We start from the raw sequence: 23705 nt of genomic DNA, 5'->3' as shown, positions 1-23705 counted from the left end.
TGCATGGTGTGTGGGTTCGTCGTGGAGATAATATGCCTACCTGCTTCACAGCCAAAAAACCAAAACATAAAACAGAAACAATATTGTAACAAATTCAATAAAGACTTAAAAAATACATAGATGATGAATTAAAAATGGAGGAGAATGAAGGAAATAGTGAAGTTAAAGGTGACGAGGATGAATTCCAGGGTTCCACCTAGTCCAGTGGTGGTACAGCAAGCTGAGAAATGAAAAACAGGAGGAGAAGGAGTTAGGAGAAGGAAATAATGGAATAAATTTTAGGCATACTGACTTTGAAGTGTTAAGAGTGACAAACAGGTAGTTTGATTAGAGAATGACCTGGACCAGAGAGTTTGGTGAGTTATCTGTATCAAAGTTAAGACATGAAGATGGATAATATTGTAGTGAGAAAGGATGTTGAAAGAAGTGAGATTCATACTGAGGGAGGAACTCTGGGGAATAACCACATTTAGAGTCAAAAGGAGGAAGACATATCAGCAATGGAGATCAAATCTGAATGGTCAGGGATGTCAGAGTAGAACCTAAAGAGCCTTTGCATTAGATTGAGGAATAATTGAAAGCTTAAAAAAAAAAAACTGCGGCAGTCATGAAGAAAGAATTTCAAGTAGGAGGAATTATACCACAAATGCCACTAAGATTCAAAGGAGATGCTTAAAAATGACCATTGAATTTGATAGATTAAAAAGCCTCATTTTTCTGAGATCTTTTTTGCAGAGCAGTGCAACTAGAAGCCAGATTTTAGTGGTCTCAGAGTTAATGGATCACAAGTCATTTATGACACTATTCCATCAAGCATTCAGTTAGGGAAAGGAGGGAGATGTTATTTTGTACATTTGCCTATTTTATAAGGATGGAAATGATGTGAACATGCATCCAAATCCTTATCACCATCCTGACCTATTCCCTGAGCTCAGAGTCTTGTATGCATGCAAATTCCTGTTACATCTTGAGATGACTCCAGGCACTTCCAATACTAGACTCCAGGCAAGTCCAATATTCTTCATTTACTTTAAACTAGTCTTTCTCCTGTATTCTATGCCACCATTCAATAAACCAAGCTAGAAGCCTATTACCTTAACCTTCAACTACTACTCCAAAATAAATTCCCACCTCCTATGTAGCTTGAACACACACATACCCCACATGCTTCTTTCTGTTTCCTGGCATAGACCTTAATCCTCTGTTAACTAGGCTCCATCCATCACCTTGTGTCAGAGTGATCTGCCTTAAACAGGACTCTTCTTTGCATACTTTTTTTTTCTATTGTGATAAAATATATATAACATAAATTTGAACTTCCCTGGAGGCTCAATCAGTAAGGAATCTGCCTGTAATCCAGGAGACCCAAGTTCGAGCCCTGGGTTGGGAAGATCCCCTGGAGATGGAAATGGCAACCCACTCCAGTAATTTTGCCTGAAGAATTCCAAGGACAGAGGACCCTGATGGGCTATAGTCTATGGGGTCACAGAGTCAGACACGACTTAGTGACTAAACCACCAACATAAATTTACTGTTTTGACAATTTTAAGTACACTATTCAGTGGCATGAAGTACATTCAAATTGCTAGAACAGGACTTTGAACTTGTTATCTTTCTTTGATGGTCACCTTCTACCCACAAGATAAAGACCTAAGGTTTTCATAAAAGAACTCTGGTCTGTGACATTCATTTATAATTTCATCTTTACATATGGCTGAAGACTTCTCTCTAGTCCTATGAAATGACTGTCCTTCCCTGGGTACATACTCTTGATACATTTTCTGCTGCTATTTCCCCCCTTTATCTAGAACAGCTTTCTGTACTTTCTTTGATTATCCATGACTCTTACTCATCTTTCAGAACTTCAACTAAATATCACATTCTTCATTTAACTTTCTTTAAAACCCTCCCATTATTCCCCCGGTGGCTAAGTGCTACTTCACTATGTGATTATAGTGCCCTACTCACATTACAACCATCAATCACAACTGCTCTGAATTGATTGATGCTTTCAAAAAGACTCTTAAGAGTCCCTTGGATGCAAGGAGTTTAAACCAGTCAATCCTAAAGGAATTGAACTCTGAATATTCATTGGAAGGACTGATGCTGAAGCTGAAGCTCCAATACTTTGGCCTCCTGATGCAAAGAGCCTGTTCATTAGAAAAGATACTGATGCTGGGAAAGATTGAAGGCAGGAAGAGAAGGGGTCGACAGAGGACAAGATGGTTGGATGGTATCACCGACTCAATGGACCTGAGTTTGAGCAAGCTCCACGAGATGATGAAGGACGGGGAAGCCTGGCATGGTGCAGTCCATGGGGTCACAAAGAGTCAGACATGACTGAGCGACTGAACAATGATTTTGTGATTGTTTTCCCCAGGATTTTGAGCTCTTTATAGTCAGAAATGATGCCTCAATCCTTTTTGTACCTTTGTATTTAGCATATCACCTGAACATGGTAACTGCTCAACTTCTTGTTTAACTGACCTTAACTGATTAACTGCCTGTTCAGCAGACAAGGCTAGAAGGTAAAGATGCCTGAGAGAGGAGGAGAACGCAGACAAAGAGGTTTGAGAAGAGGTTATAGAGAATGGAATAAGGATGAGGCATTACAGGTTGATTTCGGTAGAAAAGATACCTTTGACTCTGTGCCTAAAAGGAAGGAGGCAAAGATGGAGGCTGATGGGGGTTGGTTAAGGAAGGAAAGGAGTTTCAGGTTGAGGGCTCTGTTTTCTTTGTTTGCCTGTTTCTTTGATTGGTTGAACAGGGGGAAATTCGGTGCAGGGAGTAGTAGTGAAGAAACTTAGTGTGTATTTGTTCAGAAAGAAATGCACATCTTAAATGCAAAGACCCTAGAAAACATTTTGTTCTGAAACGTATCATGTCTTAAGGACTCATTCATATACTTGAGATTCTTTTTCGAGGCAAAGCTTTAGATCTGCATGTAGCATTTTCTCTGCTTGTGTGTGCAAAGCCTTGTACCTGAAGATCTCTGCTTTTCTGCTGGACTGCAGACTCACCAGCAGAGCTGGGGTTGGTTATTGTGACGTTTCTGTGGCTCATGGCAAGGCTGCCTGCACTGTGGGAAAAGTAACTGTAAACCATCTTGAGAAAGACAGATTTTGTGTTAGTCTCTTGCTTAGAAAGAATAGCATAGCATTTGGGGAAGAGCATGCAACATAGGATCCCATAGTTAGATATTAAAATAACGATCATCTCCACAGCCAGCAAATATTTGCCAAACGTGGTAGATGGGGATAAAGGTGATCCAAGCTATGAAGTAAATGAACATGCCAAATGTTATGAATTTGGCCTCACTGTAATTCTCAGGTAATTTCCTGCCTTTGAAGGCACAAATGAAGCACCTGAAGGCCAGGATGGCAGTATAGACCTGCATGGAGCCAAATGCAAGAATGGACCCCTCCTCACATTTGAAGATAATGGCTCTGGGCAAGGAAACATTCTGTCCCACAGCAGGGGCAGATGAGCTGGAGGGCGCAAGTGAAAATGATGGGGATGAGTTTATAGAAGCACTTCAGGAAGTTCTCCAGCTTGGGATCAAAGCTGAAGGCCAGCAGAATTTTCAGGGTCTTCATCAGAATGTGGGAGATGCAGAGTAAAGCTCGCGCCAAGTAGTGTCTGCCTGGTTTTACACGTGAAGCTTTGTGGTTCTCTAATGAAAAAACCTGAGCCGGCAAAATTGAGGAAATGACAGAAGAGGATTACGTAGCAGACCTTCAATTCCCCGGATGATTTCACAATGGGTGTGTTCAGGTTTCTTGTAAATATAATGCCAATGGCCAGAACAAACAGGATTCCCAGCAGAGAGAGGGCCAGGAGCAAGATAGCCAAGGAGTCGTTCCAGTCAAGGTACCCATTTCCTTTTCAAAGCACATTGTGCACCCTATAGGGGCCCAGTGAGTTTCGCTGTTGCATAAAAGGCAATGATCCGTATCTAAAAGGCACAGCAGATTTGGTTACATTGCAAATATTTAAACCAGGTGATTGATCCCAGTGCTACAAATGAGACTCCTCAGTGAGAGTTCTGACTGGAAAATGGATATAGATAATTGTCACATTGGTTACTTATTAAAATAAAGCATGCACATGACCCAGGAAGGTGAGAAAGAAGGGGTGACAGTGAGGGAACGGGAAGAGTGGAAGAGAAAAAGAGAAAAATTCATCTGGGCTATGAGTCTTTAGAAAATTAATATACTCAAGATAGATGCTAGCCTCTTATGAACTTGCTATTATAGATGGCAGTTCAGGGACTATCAAGAATAAGAACTTTGGTACCAGACATATTTTAAGCCCTTTCTCTGTCCCTTATGGGTCCTGTAATCTTGAACAAGCTGATTGAACTAGTGCCTCTTGGTAGGAATAATGAGATCTCTAGGGTAGGCACACCTCTGGGTTTTCATCATACTCAGTTTAGTTAATTCAGCATTTATTTGTCTATAGTTATTCTGCCTCAGTTGCAAATCAGTCACGTCTGTGTGGGATACATAGACAAAAACTGACAGAGAACTTGCATTATTTTAAGAGGTGCTGGGAGAGGAAGTCTAGTAGAAGACTTCCTTGGAAGTGAGGAAGTGAGGTTACTTTTACATCTGTTAGGTATTGAGTGTTCATTTGCTGCAGAAGCATAAAACACTTTTTATTTTTTGAAATGAAAAAAAAATAAGCCAAATAGAATTCATGTTAAAAAATCAGCTTAAAGAGAAATGGTTCAGGTGTATCACTATGCATACTGTAGGGAGTGTAATTAATTACCTGTCTGATTGTTATAGTGATTTTCAGGACAGGTCACATATTCATAGCAGCAAGTATGTTGACTTTTTGTGGTTTTCTTCATTTGCCCAGTATTGCATTCCTTGGAGAATTTAGATTGAATTTTCTGCAAAGTAAAAAGAAATTCCAAATAAGTTTTAAAAAGATTTATCCTAACTATAATATCTCTGATTTAATTTAAAGATTTATTTACAAAACAGTATTTTGCTCTTTTTTCTTCATAGTGTAAAAGAATTATTTTGTCATCTGGAGGAATTTCAACAACTTTAAAAAATAGAAAGTATTTCAGATAGTGAAACTGCTCAGGAAGAATACAGTTTTTGTCATATGAATAACTTTTGTAAGCAAATAAGGAAATTAACTCTTTCAAAAAGTCACTAGCAGACATAAAAATGTGTAGTGGTGGAACTAATGGAGGAAATGATGTTTTGGAAATTTTCAATCCTGTGCTATATAAAGAGCTCAACTATATAAGAATCATTGGACTTTTATATACTTTGTTGTTAGTCACTCAGTTGTGTCCGACTCTTTGTGACCCCATGGACTGTGGCCTGCCAGGTTCCTCTGTCCCTGGGATTCTCCAGGCAAGAACACTGGAGTGGGTTGCCATTTCCTTCTCCAACGCATGAAAGTGAAAAATGAAAGTGAAGTCGCTCAGCCATGTCCGACTCTCAGCGACCCCATGGACTGCAGCCTACCAGGCTCTTCTGTCCATAGGATTTTCCAGGCAAGAGTACTGGAGTGAGGTGCCATTGCCTTCTCCATTTATATACTTTAGATGAAGGTTATTAATCATGGCGTCCAAGAAGCATGCCCAGTCTAATCTTGAAAAACAAAATACTGGAAAAATTATAATTTAAAACCATTAAAGTATTAGTTAAAAAGATAACCCTTGATATATAAATAAAATATAATATTTAATTTATCTGTTTTTTTTTTCCCCTCCATTCCTAATCCCTTTCTCATGGCTCATCTTGTGAGATAAATTTTTTTTTTGTCTCACTCTTACCCTTGGGAAGCCAAAGCTGAACAAATAAATGAGACTTTCTCTAGAGTGTCTTAACAGCTATTCCTAGCCTGGAAAATGAAGCCTGTGGCTATCTAGTCTTTTCTTTAGGACATGAAATTGATCTGAGTGAGAGAGAAAAGTAGCCAAGGTTAGTAGCTCTGGGTTCAGAGATGCTGGCTTTCTTGTCTTCACTAGAGCTATGTCTGATCTGGGTTTTCAGCAGGCAGGATATCTGCCCTGTGGATTCCCCAGGGAAGACTTAGTTCAGAGTATCCACACTCCTAAAGGATGCTCAGAAGACACAAAAGGATTGAACTATGAGATAAAGCTGAACATCATTGCGGGGATAAAAGTGAAACCTTGCTTCCCAGCTGTACAGTTTTTTCTCTCTCCCCACATAAAAGACAGCAATAAGAAAATGAGTCTGGGTGAGAGGTGACTGGAGCTTGGATCAGGGTGGTGGTAGCAATGGAGTAGAGGACAGAAGTGTAGACTGTGCATTTTGAAATTGTAACCTAGAATGGCTGTGAAGTGTGACAGAAAGAGAAGTGACAGGGATCCCACTAGGTATTTTTCATAAGCAGCTAGGAGAAATGAGTTACCATTTATTGGGATGGAGGTAGGTTTTGGAAGTTAGTCTTGGAGATAATCAGTTAAGATGTAAAACTATTAGACCCCCATGTAGAGATGTCAGATAGACAGTTGTATATTTACTTGAGTTGAAATTCAGAAGATAAAAACGTGGGAGTCATCTGCCTTCTATATAATGACATTGTTTAAGGGCATGGATGAGAACACTAAGGAAAAGTGCAGACAGAAAAGAAGAGCAGGGAACTTCCCTAGGGGTCCAGTGGTTAAGACTGCACTTTCAGTTTATAAGGCACAGGTCTGATCCTTGGTCTAGGAACTAAGATCCCACGTGGCACAGGGTGTAGCCAAAATAAAAAAAATTTTTAAAAGGAGCAGTTCTGAGTTCTGGGTCCACCAATATTCAGAGGGAGCAGGAATGGTAGGAAAAGGGCAACGGAGACTGAGAAGTTACGGCCAGAGACAAAGGAAGAAAACCCAGGGAGTCTGCTGTTGTGGAAGCAAATAAAGAGAGCGTTTCATGGAGGGGAGAATAATTAGCCAGTAAGCGAAGTAAGGTGATGTTTGTGTTTATTAACCAGAGAGAAATAATTTTGATGGACTGAAAAGAATTTAAAAGAATTATGGGAGGTGAGAAATTGAGGCCAGTGAATATATTCAACTTTTTCAAGGAATTTTGCCGTAAAGGGAAATAGGAATGGGCAGTATACAAAGGAGGAAGACGGGGATCAATAGAGTTCCTTGGATTTTTTTCTTAAGATAGAAGGAAGAACAACTTATTTGTATCACCATTTAGATAACATAGAAGAGAAAATACTTGAGGGTGCAGAAAATGGAGAATTGCCAGAGAAACATCTTTGATCAAGTAAAAAGTGCTGGGATTTAGAGGAGCCAACCTTGGCTCGGAACACGGACAGTCCATGAACAGTGCCAGATGGGAAGCAGCGACGCAGCACAGATGCGGTGGAGGCAGTCCATCCCTTTTGATTGTCTCACTCTGTCAGTCAAATAGGAAGCAGAGTCCACTGTGGAGATGGGAAAGGTGTGTTGGAGTGGAAGGACAGAAAAGAAAGTATAAATAACCATCTAGGATGGTAGACAAACCAATGGGCTAGGATAATAGTCTGATTTCCCAACAGTATTTAGGACCCAATGGAAGTTAGAGATCATGAAATTTAAGTGAGAACAGTTAGCAAAGTAGGTGGGGTTTTTTTGTTTTTATTTTTGCCAAGATCAGCTATATCAGTTAAACAAAGTTTAATATAGTCAGGATTATACTTTGGTCCAATGAATGATGAGTAGAGAGATGGGCGAGGAAACTGAGGGTGTGTACAAGGCAGTAATATACAAGTTGACCTTGGAATTTAAGGAGGGAAGTTGGGAACATTGAACAGGCAGTAGGGCCACTGAAGGGTCTGGTGGGGACAAGGACATTTGCAGCTGAAGCATCGATTTGAATGCTACAAAGCAGCCAATACAAAATTACCTTAAGATTCCTGTGCTCATTTTTTGTTTCTTGATTTGTGACAATGAAGACGTCATTCTTCGGGTTATATTGTGCCATTTTGTGAAAGTCATATGGCCATTGATCTCCCTCCAGAGCACAATATTGTATCCCGTATTTATAGCTCCATGGGCATCAAAATGAAATGAACTCCCTCCATCCATGAATTGGAGAAGGCAATGGCACCCCACTCCAGTACTCTTGCCTAGAAAATCCCATGGACGGAGGAGCCTGGTAGGCTGCAGTCCATGGGGTCGCTAAGAGTCGGACACAACTGAGTGACTTCACATTCACTTTTCACTTTCATGCATTGGAGAAGGAAATGGCAACCCACTCCAGTGTTCTTGCCTGGAGAATCCCAGGGACAGGGGAGCCTGGTTGCCTGTCGTCTATGGGGTTGCACAGGGTCGGACACAACTGAAGCGACTTAGCAGCAGAAGCCCTCCATGAATGTGCCATTTTTCAATACAGCAAGTAATTATGAAAAATAAAAACAGAAATAAAGACAGATAGAAATATTTTAATTGTATCCATTATTCCAATTATAACACTGCCTTGCAAGGAATATCACTTAAAAATTAGAAAAAAGGACATTCTGGGTCAATGAGTGTGAGAACTACTTGAGAACTAGTAGTTCTTAATTACTAGGCAACAATTTGAGAATTGCTGAGAATTGCTGACGGCTTGCTCTGTAAATTTGAGAAAGCAAGTTAATGTTTATGGAGGTAGATTCTTACTTACAGAACTGAAATCTGAGCACCTTTATGTATTCCACTTTGCATAATTTCAGAATGGGTCTTCTAGAGCAGATGCCACTCTAATTCTGGTTCCAAATTTCATTAGTGGTGTGATCTTGACATTTACAACTTATTTCTAGGCCTCAGTTGAGATAAATGTAACCTATTATACTTAATAGGATTGTTGCAAGAATTAAATGTAATTATTCCTAGGTGGCTGCAGCATAAGGAGTCTGCCTGCCAATGCAGGAGACGTAAGAGATACGGGTTCAATCCCTGGATTGGGTGGTTCCCCTGGAAAAGGAGATAGCAACCCACTCCAGTATTCTTGCCTGGAGAATCCCATGGACAGAGGAGGCTGGCTGGTTACGGTCCATAGGGTCACAAAAGAATTGGACACGACCGAGCAACTGAGCACACACACACATGTATATGAACACTTTAACCTAGCATCAGGAACAGATTAATAACAGATTGTTTATAGGTTAATAAAGATTAACTTAATACTTTTAAGTACCTTTAATTAGCTAACAGGGATGTTGTACAAATAAATGAAAATGCTTTGAGTCTATCAAGTAATAAAGTCACCTGACATTCATCTGCTACTTTCTAATACTCAAATCTGTGATGCCCCTTTACTCCGTAACAACTCAGTGAAGCACACTTAGCAGGGATCATCTTCCTTTCTCAGAGGAGGACCCCAGCCAGGGAGTGAAAGACCTCTGAAGATACACATCTTGACTTTCATTATGGGGTCTTTCTGTTGCACCTAATGATATATTAGTTTAAATTCTCCTCACTGTTTTTCTTTTTTTTTTTTTTTCCTCCTTCTGACTCAAAGCCATAATCAAGGTGCTATTTGGAGGCAGGGAAATTCATCCTTTCCTTCTAGAGTCACACTCATCCTGGGTCTTTGACCTGGATTTCAGCAGGTGATCCAAGCCAGGAGTTGTCATGCTCACCAGCCCCCAAATGAAGGCTGAGGTGACAGAGCTGCAAACCCAGAGAGTTCAGTAACAAATGCACCCTGTTCTTGGGTGTATCCCTACCTGAGAAGTTTAACTGGTGGACCTAATGTAACTTCTAGGGCTTCCCAGATGTCTTCGTGGTAAAGAATCCACCTACAAAGCGGGAGACTCGGGTTCAGTCCCTGCGTCAGGAAGATCCCCTGAAGAAGGCAATGGCAACCCGCTCCATTCTTGCCTGAAAAATCCCATGGACAGAGGAGTCAGGCAGGTTGCAGTCCACGGGGTCACAGAAGTGTCGGACACAACTGAGCACAGAGTAACCGCTAGTGACCTCCCTCTGAGTCCATACTCATTAGGTGGGAGGTGGGGAATCTTACTAGCACCAATGGTTTTTCAGTCTGTTTCAGTAAGAGGGTATAGTTATTGTTGTTCAGCTGCTAAGTTGTGTCTGACTCTTTTGCAACCCAATGGACTGTAGCCCGCTAAGCTCCTCTGTCCATGGAATTTCCCAGGCAAGAATACTGGAGTGGGTTGCCATTTCCTCCTCCAGAGGATCTTCCCAACCCAGGGATCAAACCCATGTCTCCTGCAACGTAGGTGAATTCTTAACCACTGAGCCGCTGGGGAAGCCCCAAGGTATAGTAAAGAGACCTCTAAATTCTATTTCCAATTTAGTTCAGAAAATGATTTTTTTAACCTGAGAAGAAAGAAATATAATGAAAAATTACTCTTCTTATTATTCAGTTTCTACAGTGAGAACTTGTATGCAGTACAGCTAGAACAGAAATGTTTTACTGACCAATGAGGCAGCCATATCAAACTTGTGGTGCAGGAGAGAATACTAGACTGAGAAGGAGGAGAACATTTGAGTTCTGGCTCCACCGTTAATGTGATATATAATCATGGCTAAGCAAATACCATCACATCTGTACCTGTGATGCTTCTGTGGTTTTTGTTGGGTGCCAAATCTATGGAACAAGGCAGAAGTTATGCTACTTGAATAGAGTTATTCTTCCTCTGTTTTTCTCAGTTAATCTTTTATGAATGTTTCCTTCCTTCAGTTTTTCCCCCTTTGGCAAATACAGTGTAAGAAAATCAAGTTGTATTTTAAGTGAATATATTAGCTACAATAGTCAGGTCAATGACCAAATATAACTTTAGCAAAATCTTTACGCATGTGTATTGATTTTATTCTGGGAAAGGAAATGGCAACCCACTCCAGTATTCTTGCCTGGAGAATCCCATGAACAGAGGAGCCTGGTGGGCTACAGTCCATGGGGTCGCAAAGAGTCGGACACGACTGAGCAACTTCGCTTTCACTTTTTTTTTTATTGATTTTATTATATGTCTTTTCAGACTTCTAGTTCTTTTAATTAATTCAAATTTAATTAGTATTATTTTAAAGAAGCAGAATATCAGATCTAACATGGTGGAATTAACCCAAAAAAATCTTATTGCAGCAGTTGCCTGGAAGAAAAAAAAATATGGAGGAAACAAAAATAGGCAAAAAAATATCCCAGCTTTCAGTGTTCCCAACTCTACCTGTGTATTGATTTTTCTTCCATTCCTTCCTTAAGCAATATACACATGTAAGCCCTAGTATCTTAGTTCTTTAGTGAGCAAATCCTCTTCCATTCTCTTGTTTGAACTGTAATTTCCACCAGGTTTTTTCCTGTATTTAATTAGGTTTTACAGGGTAAATTTCTGACACATATATGTTCTGTAAATAATGATAACATTGTATGATGTAAATAAAATGGCACAATTCCACATTTGTTCTTACAGGAAAGAGGATGGAAACAAAACAGTGCATTCATTACTTGTTAAATATTCTTTTGAACGTTTGCTCTGGATTAAATTCTGAACACCAATGCTATGGTTATTAAGCTGTTAAAGACTTCTTCCATCCATTATTTCTTTGTTTTTCATCATGACTCTGACCTTCATGATAAGTTGACCCAAAAATATTTAGAGAGTAGGATTTGTATTTCCATGATTATATAATTCACCGCAGTATGGTAATGACCTATTTTTGAGAACACGAGGTCAGGAGGCCTCTCCCATTAAGCTGCTGTGGTTGATGTTGTTTTCCATGTCCTCAGCCACTCTGCTGTCTGCTGCAACTTTGTAAGTGAGTGGTGCTTATGAAAAGAGATATCTACGTGAGTCAAGCAGAGATGTGCAGAGGAAGCACACTTACATCTCTATCTGGTACCCAACCTATGTCTTTTACTTGTGTGAAGTTTCCCATGGTGTCGCAAAAGCACATGACTAAGACTGGGAGAATTTTGCTGCTAACTCTATGGCTATCGATGGGCCCCAGATCATAACAATTGAGGTCCCCCCTTCTCTAAACTCCTGCAAGTCTCAATCACCAGTAACACCTCCTCTTGCCAGTTCTTTAGGATGAAGTGTAGTGAACATGAATCTGTGGATCTACCATAATATTTAAAGATTAGAGATGAGGTATGCTAATGCTTAGTTTGTGAAGTGAAGTGAAAGTTGCTCAGTCGTGTCTGACTCTTTGCGACCCCATGGACTGTATAGTCCACGGAATTTTCCAGGCCAGAATACTGGAGTGGGTAGCCTTTCTCTTCTCCAGGGGATCTTCCCAATTCAGGGATCGAACCCAGGTCTCCCACATTGCAGGCAGATTCTTTACCAGCTGAACCACAAGGGAAGCCCAAGAATACTGGAGTGGGGAGCCTATTCCTTCTCCAGTGGATCTTCCCGGCCCAGGAATCGAACTGGGGTCTCCTGCACTGTAGGTGGATTCTTTACCAACTGATCTATGAGGGAAGCCCCAGTGCTTGGTTTAGTAAGCCTTAAAAATTATTAGTTATTATTGTCCTCATTACTTCACAATCTTTCCCGTCTAGTCCCAGTGTGTCCTCTGACTTCCAGACCATTACACTTGAATATCTTATGAGTTCTTCAAATTCAACGTGTCCAAAATGGAATGCTTAATATTTCTTCTCTCTACCAGACCTTCACTTTTCTCTGCATTTTCAACTCAATAAATGGCACCAGTTGCCAAAATTTAGAATCATTTGCAGCATCTTTGCTTTTCTCTGTCATTCTTTCTCTTTCATTTCTTTCTCTGTCAATCTATCTCCAAAAACTCTTCTTCTTTTTTCTTAAGTGTATACTGCTCCATCCTCATTGTCACATTCTTAGTACCTGTAATACTTATACCTGAAGTATAAGGCATACTTATTGTATGCCTGGATTAACAAACTTTCTCTGTCTAGTCTTGTGTTCATCTAACCAATGCACATTGCAGTAGAAATACCATTTCTACAATGGTAGGTCACATCACTCTTCTGTCTAAAAATAGCTCTAATTGGCTCCCCTTTGCTCTCTCAAGTCCAAACCTTGAAAGATAGCTTGCAGACTTTTCATTGAAAGGGTGGTCCTTGTACCAGCAATAATCAGAATCATCTGAGAGATTGTTACAAGTGCAGACTTTCAGGTCCCCCTCGCTGGAACTACTGAGTTAGCATCAACATGATAATAAGATTACCAGGTAATTAACACTCCATCAGAGTTTGAGATGCTCTGATTGTCAGGTCCTAATGATGGATGCTTCACTAACCCTCCACTCTGTCATTTCCACAAAAGACACCAATTCTGTGGTGCTACTTTCTGATCCCTGAAGATGCCGCTTTCTCTCTCTGTGACGCTGGAGTGTTTCTGTCCTGCCTAGTACCCACTCATCTATCATATTCACCAGGGATGTCATCATCTTTGGAGAATATTCTCTGCCATCTTGTATTTACATGAAACATTGTAATGCAGTCTTCTGCACTGTAATCAGCTCCTTAATTCTTTGACCATTTACTCCTCTAGACACATGACTCCTTCAGAGAGAGAATTATCTCGTTGCCCATAATATTTTCAAAATTCAACACCATGGCCGGAACACTGAGACATCCAATAAATACTTGCCAAATAATTCTGTGAATAGTAGTTTAACTCTTATACATTCTCTTGTCCCACATACATCACTCACTACCTTGTATCTGATCAAGAGTAAAGGAAAACAAAAACGGAAACCATAATCACTACTGGGGACAAGGAGGTAATAGTCCTCACACACATCTGAGGAACATAAAAAAATCTGTTGTGGTAAAAAAATATGATTGCACTCTCCCTGAATACTGCTCACAGATATCACCAAATGTGGAGCCAAAGTAAGGATTATCCTCAAATACTATAGAAAACTAACTCCTTTGAAGTTACTTGAATCTAAAATCACTCAGAAAGTATTATTTAGGTATTAGTGAATTTTGCCAGGGGACAAAATAACTTTGAGGAACATACCCTTGATTAGTGACCCTAAATATTGCTGATCTTTTCAATGTAATATCTAGATGGAGATTTCTTCCTAAAACGACAGTCATTTGCATTATTGTATTTGTCCTATTGGATCTGGCAGGGACTTGGCTCACTGGTGATCAAAGGAACAAGGCGCTCCTCTGCTCCTCATTTCCAGGCTGTTTCTGTCTGTTTCTGGACTACTATGTCCCAGGGGGTGAATAAAGAATGACCCCAGGCTCCCAGTGTTTACATAAAACATTTTAGAAGAGCTGCTTCAATTATACTTTCTCAAGATCTTTCCTCAGAATGTTTGAGACTTATTCCTGATTTAAAATACTTTCCCAGAGGATAAGTAGCTATTGCTATTTGTATTTCTTTTTTCTTACGGGTCTCTTTATAGCTCCTCCCCTTTATCCCATCTGTCTCTAATTGTCTGTTTTCTCTCCATTACTAGCTCTCACCTCTCATTCTTAAAATTTCATCTAGTAGTTTTTATTATGTTGGTCCACTTAACGTATAGGGTTTTTTTTTTTTAATCAATCCATCATTAAAGTTTTTCACTACAAAGAGTATGTTTTCAAATAGCCACCTTAAAATAATTAGACAAATAAATATGCATGTGTGTGTATATATAGTGATGTATTAATTAAAAATAAAACCCCTAATCTCTAGTCTTACCTCTTCATTAGTTTTTTTTGGCCTTGCATTTACAAAGTGAAAACTAGTTTTAATATGAGCAACTTAAAACACCCTCTGACCATCACATGATTCATCCAAATGTAAGCTGATACATCAAACCTCGGAGCTTGTGGTTGTGGGTGTTTAAAAATTATACAAGTGGAAACAGCCCTGGACTGATTCAGCCCTGTTATGATCACTTATGTGATCAGAAAAAAACTGGATCCTATTCCCTTTTACCTTTTTACCCTAACAAATTTAAAAGAAATAAATTTTTGGAACATGATTCTGCCTTAAGACAGACAAGTTTGAATATTGAGAAATTTGTTTTTAATGAGTTAAATTTACCATATAAAGTAGCAGTTTGCTTTTAAATGCCTTGTTTATGGACATTTGAAAGACACAGTGGATAATCTTCACTAAATAGGGCCACTCTAATTAGAGTTTCTACAAACTAATCGAAGAGAAGAAAGAGAAAGACTTCTTTTACACAATTAGTGGTTCATTTAAACCTGAGGTAACATAGGACTTGTTATAATAACATTCTTTTGAAGAAGACTGGAGTCCTAATAACATTCTTTTGAATAAGACTGGAGTCCTAGAAAGACTGCCCTAAGAAAGAGTCCTAACTGGAGGCGTTGGGCTGTTATCACCCAAAGGGTATGGAGTCAGAAGACACAGACTAGAGTCTAGTACTTTTGGCTTTAGTTTCCTTACCCACAATATTTAGCAATAATGAAAGGGATTATTAAACATACCTGGTCCTGTGTTGTTAAGAGCATCAAAAGAGATAATTCGTATAAAATTTTGAAAAACTGCAAGATCAGGTATAAATCCACAAGCTAAAGGAAAATAGCACCATCAGCAGAATCTTCTTGGAAAATAAGAGAATACAACTTTGGTGGAAAAGAATAGAAAGTGAAGGTAAAATTACTCTGTTACGCTTAAGAACAAAGAACTAATAATAGAAATGAAGGTTATTCAACACTGAGAGTACCTACTAATAGAAGGAATAAAATTTAGAGCACTTTATAGCAATAATTGCAAATTAAAGGAAAGAAAGATATTATGGTAGGGGAATTTTCTTGTATGTGTGAGTTACTACCTCCCATGGTTGAAAGTCTTTGGGGTTCTGATAGCCTCAAGCTTGTCACAGATCCTGACTGGCATAGCTAAAGGCCAGCACTGCTAGCTGAATACTGTGAACAAGTCCCAGTTCAGTGTAATCCCACAGGAAGTCAGTTCTCAGGAAGACGTTCCTTTCTGTGTCCTCAGAGGCCAAAGTGCCCTGAGAATAGTTGGAGATGCATCAACTCAGACCACTGTCTTTAGTATGTGCACAAGCAGACAAGAGCATGGCATATTCATTTAAGGGTTTGTTGTTATCACTGGGAAATGCATACAGATTTTGAAGAAGGGAACAGAAAGAGGACACATTCCCTCTTCTAAAGGTAAACCCCACAACTTTGCCAATCCTTTTAACATCAGGAATGGTAGCAATCTTGGTGGATGTTGACCAGCTATAGCTAGCAATCCAGGTCTTAGTTATATTCCTTTCAATGGCTTTACTGAAGAGATTGAAAACATGGAATTGACTCAGAAATACCACAATGACATTAACCTCGGCTTCTGCTATGATTCTCTCAAGTGTCTGATTGATCCTGACCAAAAATACCAATAATTTGACGGCATTATCTGAGAGGAAGGCTGGGAGAACTTCTCTGAAGACTATGCACACATTATTTGCTGCCGTCTGAACTGCAAAGGAGATCAGTCCTGAGTTTTCATTGGAAGGATTGATGCTGAAGTTGAAACTCCAATATTTTGGCCACCTCATGCGAAGAGTTGACACATTGGAAAAGACTCTGATGCTGGGAGGGATTGGAGGCAGGAGGAGAAGGGGACGATAGAGGATGAGATGGCTGGATGGCATCACCCACTTGATGGACATGAGTTTGAGTAATTTCTGGGAGTTGGTGATGGAGAGGGAGGACACGACTGAGCGACTGAACTGAACTGAACTGCAAAAGTGTTGAGAGTCCATAGTCATCATCTGTGGTTAGGATGCCAATCCAATTCCGTCCAGATTTCTGAATCAGGTGGGCCATTGCTTTAGTTTGGTAGAAATCACTGGGCATTGTCCATAAAAATGAAGGAAACTGAATTTTGTCACTTAGGGTTTCTGCAGTAGATTCATAACTCACCTGGAAATGGACAGAATATTTTAGTTATGGTGTTGATGAGCTGCAGGTGGCTATTCATAGTAGATGTTCTTCTCTTTAATTTCTGTGAGTTTCCAAAAAGTTTTCTAAATTCTTCGATCCTTTCTATCCTCCCCCTTCAACAAACTACTTTATAAATAGCTTAAATCGTGATAGTTAGGACCCGATAATTGTTGAGTCATTGCGTCTCACTTGTTTTGCCTGTGTATAGTATAAGCAAGGGCTCAGGCCTACATTATAACTCTGTCTACATGCCTATATTTATTTATATCTATCTTGTATCTCAGGTCAGGGCTACCAGTGGATATTATTTAAATACTTAGAAATAAATATGGGAAAATGCAACCAGTCAAATAAGCACCATGACTTTTGGGACTCCTTGTTTGTTCAAAATTTGTATAAATGGCAACTTTGATGTATTTTATTCTAGATAAATCATCCAGACAAAGAATCACCTGTCCAGGGGTCAGCAAACCTTTTTCTGTAAAGGACCAAATGTAAAATATTTTAAGCTTTGTTGGTCACATATGGTCTCTGTCATATATTATGTTTGTATTTTTTTGTAACAACCTTTCAAAAAATATGTAAAAATTGTTCTTAGCTTGAGAACTCAAGACCTTGAGAGCCACATTTGATCCACAGGCTATATAGTTTTCTGACTCCTAATCCACTCAAATGAGCAGTAGCATTTTGGAAAATCTCCCTACTGTGTGCAAAGTTTTGCCTAATTTACAGCTTTGTTGATTTTATTCTAGGGAGAGTGATTACCTTCCACAGCTGCCATTGCACCATGCCACTTGCTCAGTGAATTTTTTTTCTTTTCTTTTTTACTATTTATAGCAGCTACTGATATGCAAGGAAAGACAATACACTTTAAAGTCAAACAAACAGTTAGAATCCTGACTGGAATAAATTTGAAAAAGTTAGTTAACATTGCTTTCCCTGTGAAATGACAGGATTCTTGTGAAGACTGGAGGAGAAAATGTAAATGATTTAAATGGATATTGGCGCACAGTGGACGTTCATTCACTAAACCTTAATTGCCTCAGGAGACATTGCTATGCTCACCTTCACTCTGCTACCCGGGCTTCTGTGAAACATCTGTGTTACCATGGAGAATCCTCTCTACTATTATGCTATCATGGAAATTACATTTTTACATTAAACAACCATTGTTAAAAGTATTCTACTTTTCTTGTCACCCAACTAGTTTTATACATAGTCTAGAAATTTTGGGCCAAAGCCTTATCTCTGAGATATTTGGGGGAATAGTTCTTTTTTATTTTTTTAATTTAAACTTTTCACTATTAACTTTACTAGGCTACAATATAATGGAACTCTCAGAGTCTTATGGGGATATACACACTTATTTAGTCTGGCTCCAGAAAGTTATATAATTTGAATTCTTATGCATGTTTATTATTATTCATATATATTTTTATCTGTTCACTTCTATCAGATGGTCACTTCTTGACAATCTGACCATGAGCATTGTCTAACTTTTGGCTTCTAATCTTCCTTGAGCTTAGAAAGCAGTGATCTACTGAGTTATAGAGTGATGTGATATAAAGGTTAGTTAGTTCAAAATGAAAGTCAGGGGTACTTGTTTGAGTAATGCGTAGGAACTTAGTGCAGGGCTCTCAAACACATGCTTTGGTCTTTCAGAGACCATGTTGCTTACATCCTGGTAAGGCCTTACATTATAGGAAGCTCAGTAATTCCACAGTCTCTGCTCAAAGCCCTTCCATAATACTCAGAATGAAATACCAGGCACACCATGGCTTACAGGATGCTCCATGGCCCGGCCCCTACACGTCTCTGTGAATGCATCCCTTACTCTGTACCTTTCTGCTCAGACTGATCTAGCCCTGTTGACCTTTTGTTTTTCTTCGGACATTTCAGCTTTGCACTTACTGTTTTCTCAGCCTAGATACTTTCCACTCCTCCCCCATCTTCTCTTGGCTGTCTCTTCTCATTCAAGTTTCAGGCTAAACATCATTTCCTTGAGAGTATTCCTTGACTTCTGGGCCCCTTCACCTCTCACTTCCTTTTCAGTGTTCTTCACAGCATCTAACTGATGTAACTTTAGAAACAAGACAGTCGAGTTGCTTAGAGGCATCAGTCTTATCTAAATCATGCTAAAAACTGTCAGAAACTAGACCTGACAGATTGAGGGGTGACTACTCCTTAGTTCTTTGATCACTATACTATCCATATTAGGGCACATCCTTTATTTTTTTTCTGAAGAGAAAGAAAAGTTAAAGTAGACGTATCTCCCCAACTAGTTTCCTAGATTACCCTGATCCTTTCAGGATGAAGAATATGATTACACCCAGCCAATGGTGGTAGAACAAAGCCCACCTGTGGCATGAGCTGTAAACTCAACATCCAGGAGACAGCATGGTTATTTCTGAGTAGCCAGCACCTATGACAGCCTTCCGGGAGAAATATCAATAACCTCAGATATGCAGATGACACCACCTTATGGCAGAAAGTGAAGAGGAAATAAAAAGCCTCTTGATGAAAGTGAAAGAGGAGAGTGAAAAAGTTGGCTTAAAGCTCAACATTCAGAAAAGTAAGATCATGGCATCTGGTCCCATCACTTCATGGGAAATAGATGGGGAAACAGTGGAAACAGTGTCAGACTTTATTTTTTTGGGCTCCAAAATCACTGCAGATGGTGATTGCAGCCATGAAATTAAAAGATGCTCACTCCTTGGAAGGAAAGTTATGACCAACCTAGATAGCATATTAAAAAGCAGAGACATTACTTTGCCAACAAAGATCCATCTGGTCAAGGCTATGGTTTTTCCAGTGGTCATGTATGGATGTGAGAGTTGGACTGTGAGGAAAGCTGAGCGCCAAGAAATTGCTGCTTTTGAACTGTGGTGTTGGAGAAGACTCTTGAGAGTCCCTTGGACTGCAAGGAAATCCAGCCAGTCCATCCTAAAGGAGATCAGTCCTGGTGTTCATTGGAAGGACTAATGTTGAAGCTGAAACTCCAATACTTTGGCTACCTCATGTGAAGAGTTGACTCATTGGAAAAGACCCTGATGCTGGGAGGGATTGGGGGCAGGAGGAGAAGGGGACGACAGAGGATGAGATGGCTGGATGGCATCACCGACTCGATGGGCATGAGTTTGAGTAAACTCTGGGAGTTGGTGATGGACAGGGAGGCCTGGCATGCTGCGATTCATGGGGTCATGAAGAGTCAGACACGACTGAGAGCCTGAACTGAACTGAACTGATGACAGCCTCAACCCTTGACATGTAGCTGGAATAGTCGCACTTACACTCCACAATTTCTCTGGAGCTGTTGAACTTAGAAAGACCCCAGAGCAGCTGCCCTTGCCACTGTGACATCTGTACAGGTGTCCTAGATTTCATACCCTAGTTTGACTCCAGACAATAGTGTTGAATTATTGATCATCTCAATGCTGTGTATCAAGAGTTTGAAGAAAAGTTGATATTTCAAAGCTGTTGAGAAACAAGTGCTTTTGAAATTAGAACATAACTCTTCTTCAGATATGATAATATGCAATTTTATCCCAATTTCTGCCTTATGATAGACAATTCCTGAATCAGTGAAGCTTACCTCTTGAAGGATCTAAACTTTATTTATCTAAAAGCAGGTTTTGATGGAAACCTTTCTCAAGAGTATATGGGGGACTTCCCCGGCAGTCTAGTGTTTCTAATGTTGCATGGCACAGCCAAAAAAAATTTTTTTAATGTATATAGGAACCCACAGCTTCTCGAATGGAGTCAATGTGACAGGAGTTAACCTTTTCTTGATTATTCAGGATGATTTTGAATACTCAATTTTGTATTCTACAGTATGAAGATGTATCTGATATCTGTTCCTTTTTGTAGTTAGATGTCAGCATTTTATTGCTATTCAAGGATCTGCTCTTGTAGACTCACTTCCCCAATTTTTAGTTTTGTGATGCTAAGCTATTGTGGTTGGAAACCAGATGAATAGGAGTCTTAAGAATTACTTATAAAACAGGCTCTGGGTAAAAGCCCAGTAGCTTTCTCCTGGATAACATGCAATATTTTAGTTCTAAGGCATGGATATTTCCTAATTTAGTGGGGTTTCCCAGTTGACTTCTGGACTTGTAACTATTCCAGAGCACTGAATTGTTTGGTTACTGACATACTGTTAAGTTTACTTCACCCACCACATATACAAAAGTTTATAAACAGTGCCTAATATATAGTAAGAATTCAAGAAATTTTTTTGAATAAGTAAAAAGGAATATTGTTCAGGGTTTTGATATTTTCAAGTTTCTTTTAATTCACTTTGTTATGATAAATTAAATAATATTTGGATAATGCTGTTTGTCCCTACAGCTATCTAAATATGAAGTTTGGCAACAAGCTTTAAGTTTTTAAAGAAAGAAACAAAAGAGAGAGAGGTTAAAGTAATGAGTTGTCTGGCAAATAAAATGCATAATATTTTCAAAGTGTTAGCTCCATGAGAGTCTGAATCTCTTTAGTTCACCTCAGTATCACCCATGCCAAAATAGGGCCAAGGTAATGTAGGCATTTAATAATAGTTGTTCAGTGTTGAGTGAATACCGTTTCTCTCAAGGAGTGACAATAAGACCAAAGGGTGTTCAGTGACTTTTTTTTTGGAATAAATTTTTTTAGACAAAATGACTTTTAAAAGAAATCATTTTCTATCCTTATTAGTTGGCCTATGATTGTGGCCTTAAATCTACAGTCATTCTTTTGGTGCCAACTTCGTGCTCTGAAAAATCCTCATTGATTTTTTTTTTGCAGTGTTCTCTGGTATTCCTGATAATCAATGATTAAGATGACAGTAGCTCTAGATGTCCAACTTCTGGGGAGAATGCCAGGAAGGAATATTAGAGTGACATGGAATCACATTTTACCTGAAAGCATTCATATAGGACGTGCTAAATACTTTTGATTTTTAAAAAAATGGATAATTGCTGGGGGGACGGATGAGGGAAGAGATGGTTAGGGAGTTTGGGGTGGACGTGTACACACTGCTGTATTTAAAATGGATGAACAACAAGTACCTACTATACAGCACATGGAACTCTGTTCAATGTTATGTGGCAGCATGGATGGGAGTTTGGGGGAGAATGGATACATGTATATGTATGGCTGAGTCCCTTTTGCTATTCATCTGAAACTACCACAACATTGTTAATGAGCTATACCCCAATATAAAATAAAAAGGTTTTTTTTTTTAAAGAGAAAGAAAGATGAAAAGACAAGATTAAATTTACATCCAAAAATATCAAGATAAAAGAATCAAGATTTGAGAGTTAGCAGGAAGCACTGGAATCACATTGGCAGAGCAGCAGAAGCTGATGTCACCTGCCTTTAAAAGTTATCCAGGCTGTTGTTTTACAGAAAAAAAAATCAGAAGCTTATTTAAATGATGTGCCTAAATCTACAAAATCACTTTGTTCCCAAACTGAAATTGGAATTCAAATAGTCTGCTCCCCTTAAAGAGAGCTATCTGCAACATCCTCCATCCAGCTTTACTTTTCTATAATACACCATGACAAATGTCTGTTCTATAGTCCAGCTTTCACAATATAAAGTGTTCACAAACGAACACTCTGAGTTGAAGTAAGGTCTTAATTTATTATGAAAGAATTAGATTATTTCAAGAATGAAATAAGTACAGTGTTGACAAAAACAGTGTAGAGAAAAATTTTAAGTGCAGTCTATTTTAAAGAATTAAGATTCATGTTTGGAACAACCTGCATTTGTGAGTGACAGAAATATAAATGTGCTATGTGTGCATGTAGTGGACAGGCTACCTATTGTGTCTTCTCATTGGTTTCCTCGTGACTGCAGGGGTAATTCTTTTTAGGCAAAATCCAAATAAATACATTAATGGGAAGCAGTCATAGCCTCTGTACTTGGAGGCTGATTATACATATAGTACTAATATATTTTTCTTTTAAGGAAGAATAGCAAGGCTTAACTATATGCAACTTAGAAGTATATGAGTTGAAATTTTATTAAAATAATTTAGATGTTAATACAAGTAAACATTTACATGCCCTAGTCTTATGGTGCAAGCTCAAAATCTAAATGTGTTCTCTGAGGCTTCACTCACCTGGCACATTTCTGGATTTCTGGCCTTCTAGGGTATTCTTCTGAGGACAGCATTTTTTCATGAATGGCAAACAAACCTCCAGTCGTGACGTGTCCTGGAGAAGTGGCAGCCACAAAGTCATCAGGGACCTGGCAAGGCTGAGAAGTAGCAAAAACAATCACAAAACAGGTGATCAGTACTATCAGTAGTGCCATGTTTCTGAATCAATTGCTGACTTCTTCAGAGTTCTTAGGTGGCAGTAACGTGATTCCTATTTCACCTGTAAACACTTACACGGTATGGGACACTGTCAAGGGCAGAAACACCCAGTGTTCAGATACCTGATGATGGTCCAAACAGTTCTTCACCAATAAGAACATATCAGACCCTCTCACACCCCACTGTTGATGTGTGATAGGGCTAACACAAAGTGAAAGTCGATAGAATTGTATAATGTGTGTGTTTATACACAGCTCCTCACTGTGATAGCATCTTTTATTCCTCTGATGTGTCAAGGGCTTTGAGTCATGTTGGTATTTCTTTTGAAGTGGGATATAGAATCTTCAAGAGGAAGCAGTTCAGGAACATTTTCTCACATTGGAAAAGGACAATTATGCATTTTCAAAGGTATCACATTCAAGGCAGAAAAGCTGCAAAGCAGTTTATTAAAAAAATGGCATCCCAAATTTATTTTCCCAGAAAAACTCTATGTAAAAAATGAAATTCAGTTAAATTTAGGTATTTGTGACTTTCTGTTTAATCTAAGTTGGAAAATCTATTTCTATTTAGGAGCCTTACTAAGGTAA

The 23705-nt window shown here is 39.1% G+C and overlaps 2 protein-coding genes across 2 annotated transcripts in view; one reads left to right on the top strand and one right to left on the bottom strand.

The window, feature by feature from the left end:
• Nucleotides 1-23705, top strand: part of RFX6 (regulatory factor X6) — a 118218-nt gene that overhangs the window by 951 nt on the left and 93562 nt on the right. The window lies entirely within an intron of this gene.
• On the bottom strand, nt 2899-23114 carry GPRC6A (G protein-coupled receptor class C group 6 member A). The gene is given in 14 exon segments (XM_070480758.1): nt 2899-3247; nt 3249-3482; nt 3484-3615; nt 3617-3875; nt 3878-3955; nt 4774-4897; nt 15701-16371; nt 16613-16799; nt 19179-19216; nt 19219-19252; nt 20073-20148; nt 20150-20263; nt 20265-20294; nt 22921-23114. Coding segments are annotated over 14 exon segments (2520 nt in total).

Source organism: Odocoileus virginianus, chromosome 19 (genome assembly GCF_023699985.2).
Source record: "Odocoileus virginianus isolate 20LAN1187 ecotype Illinois chromosome 19, Ovbor_1.2, whole genome shotgun sequence".
NCBI lineage: Eukaryota > Metazoa > Chordata > Mammalia > Artiodactyla > Cervidae > Odocoileus > Odocoileus virginianus.
The sequence above is the reverse complement of the archived record's forward strand: the minus strand, read 5'-3'. Positions and strand labels throughout refer to the sequence as shown.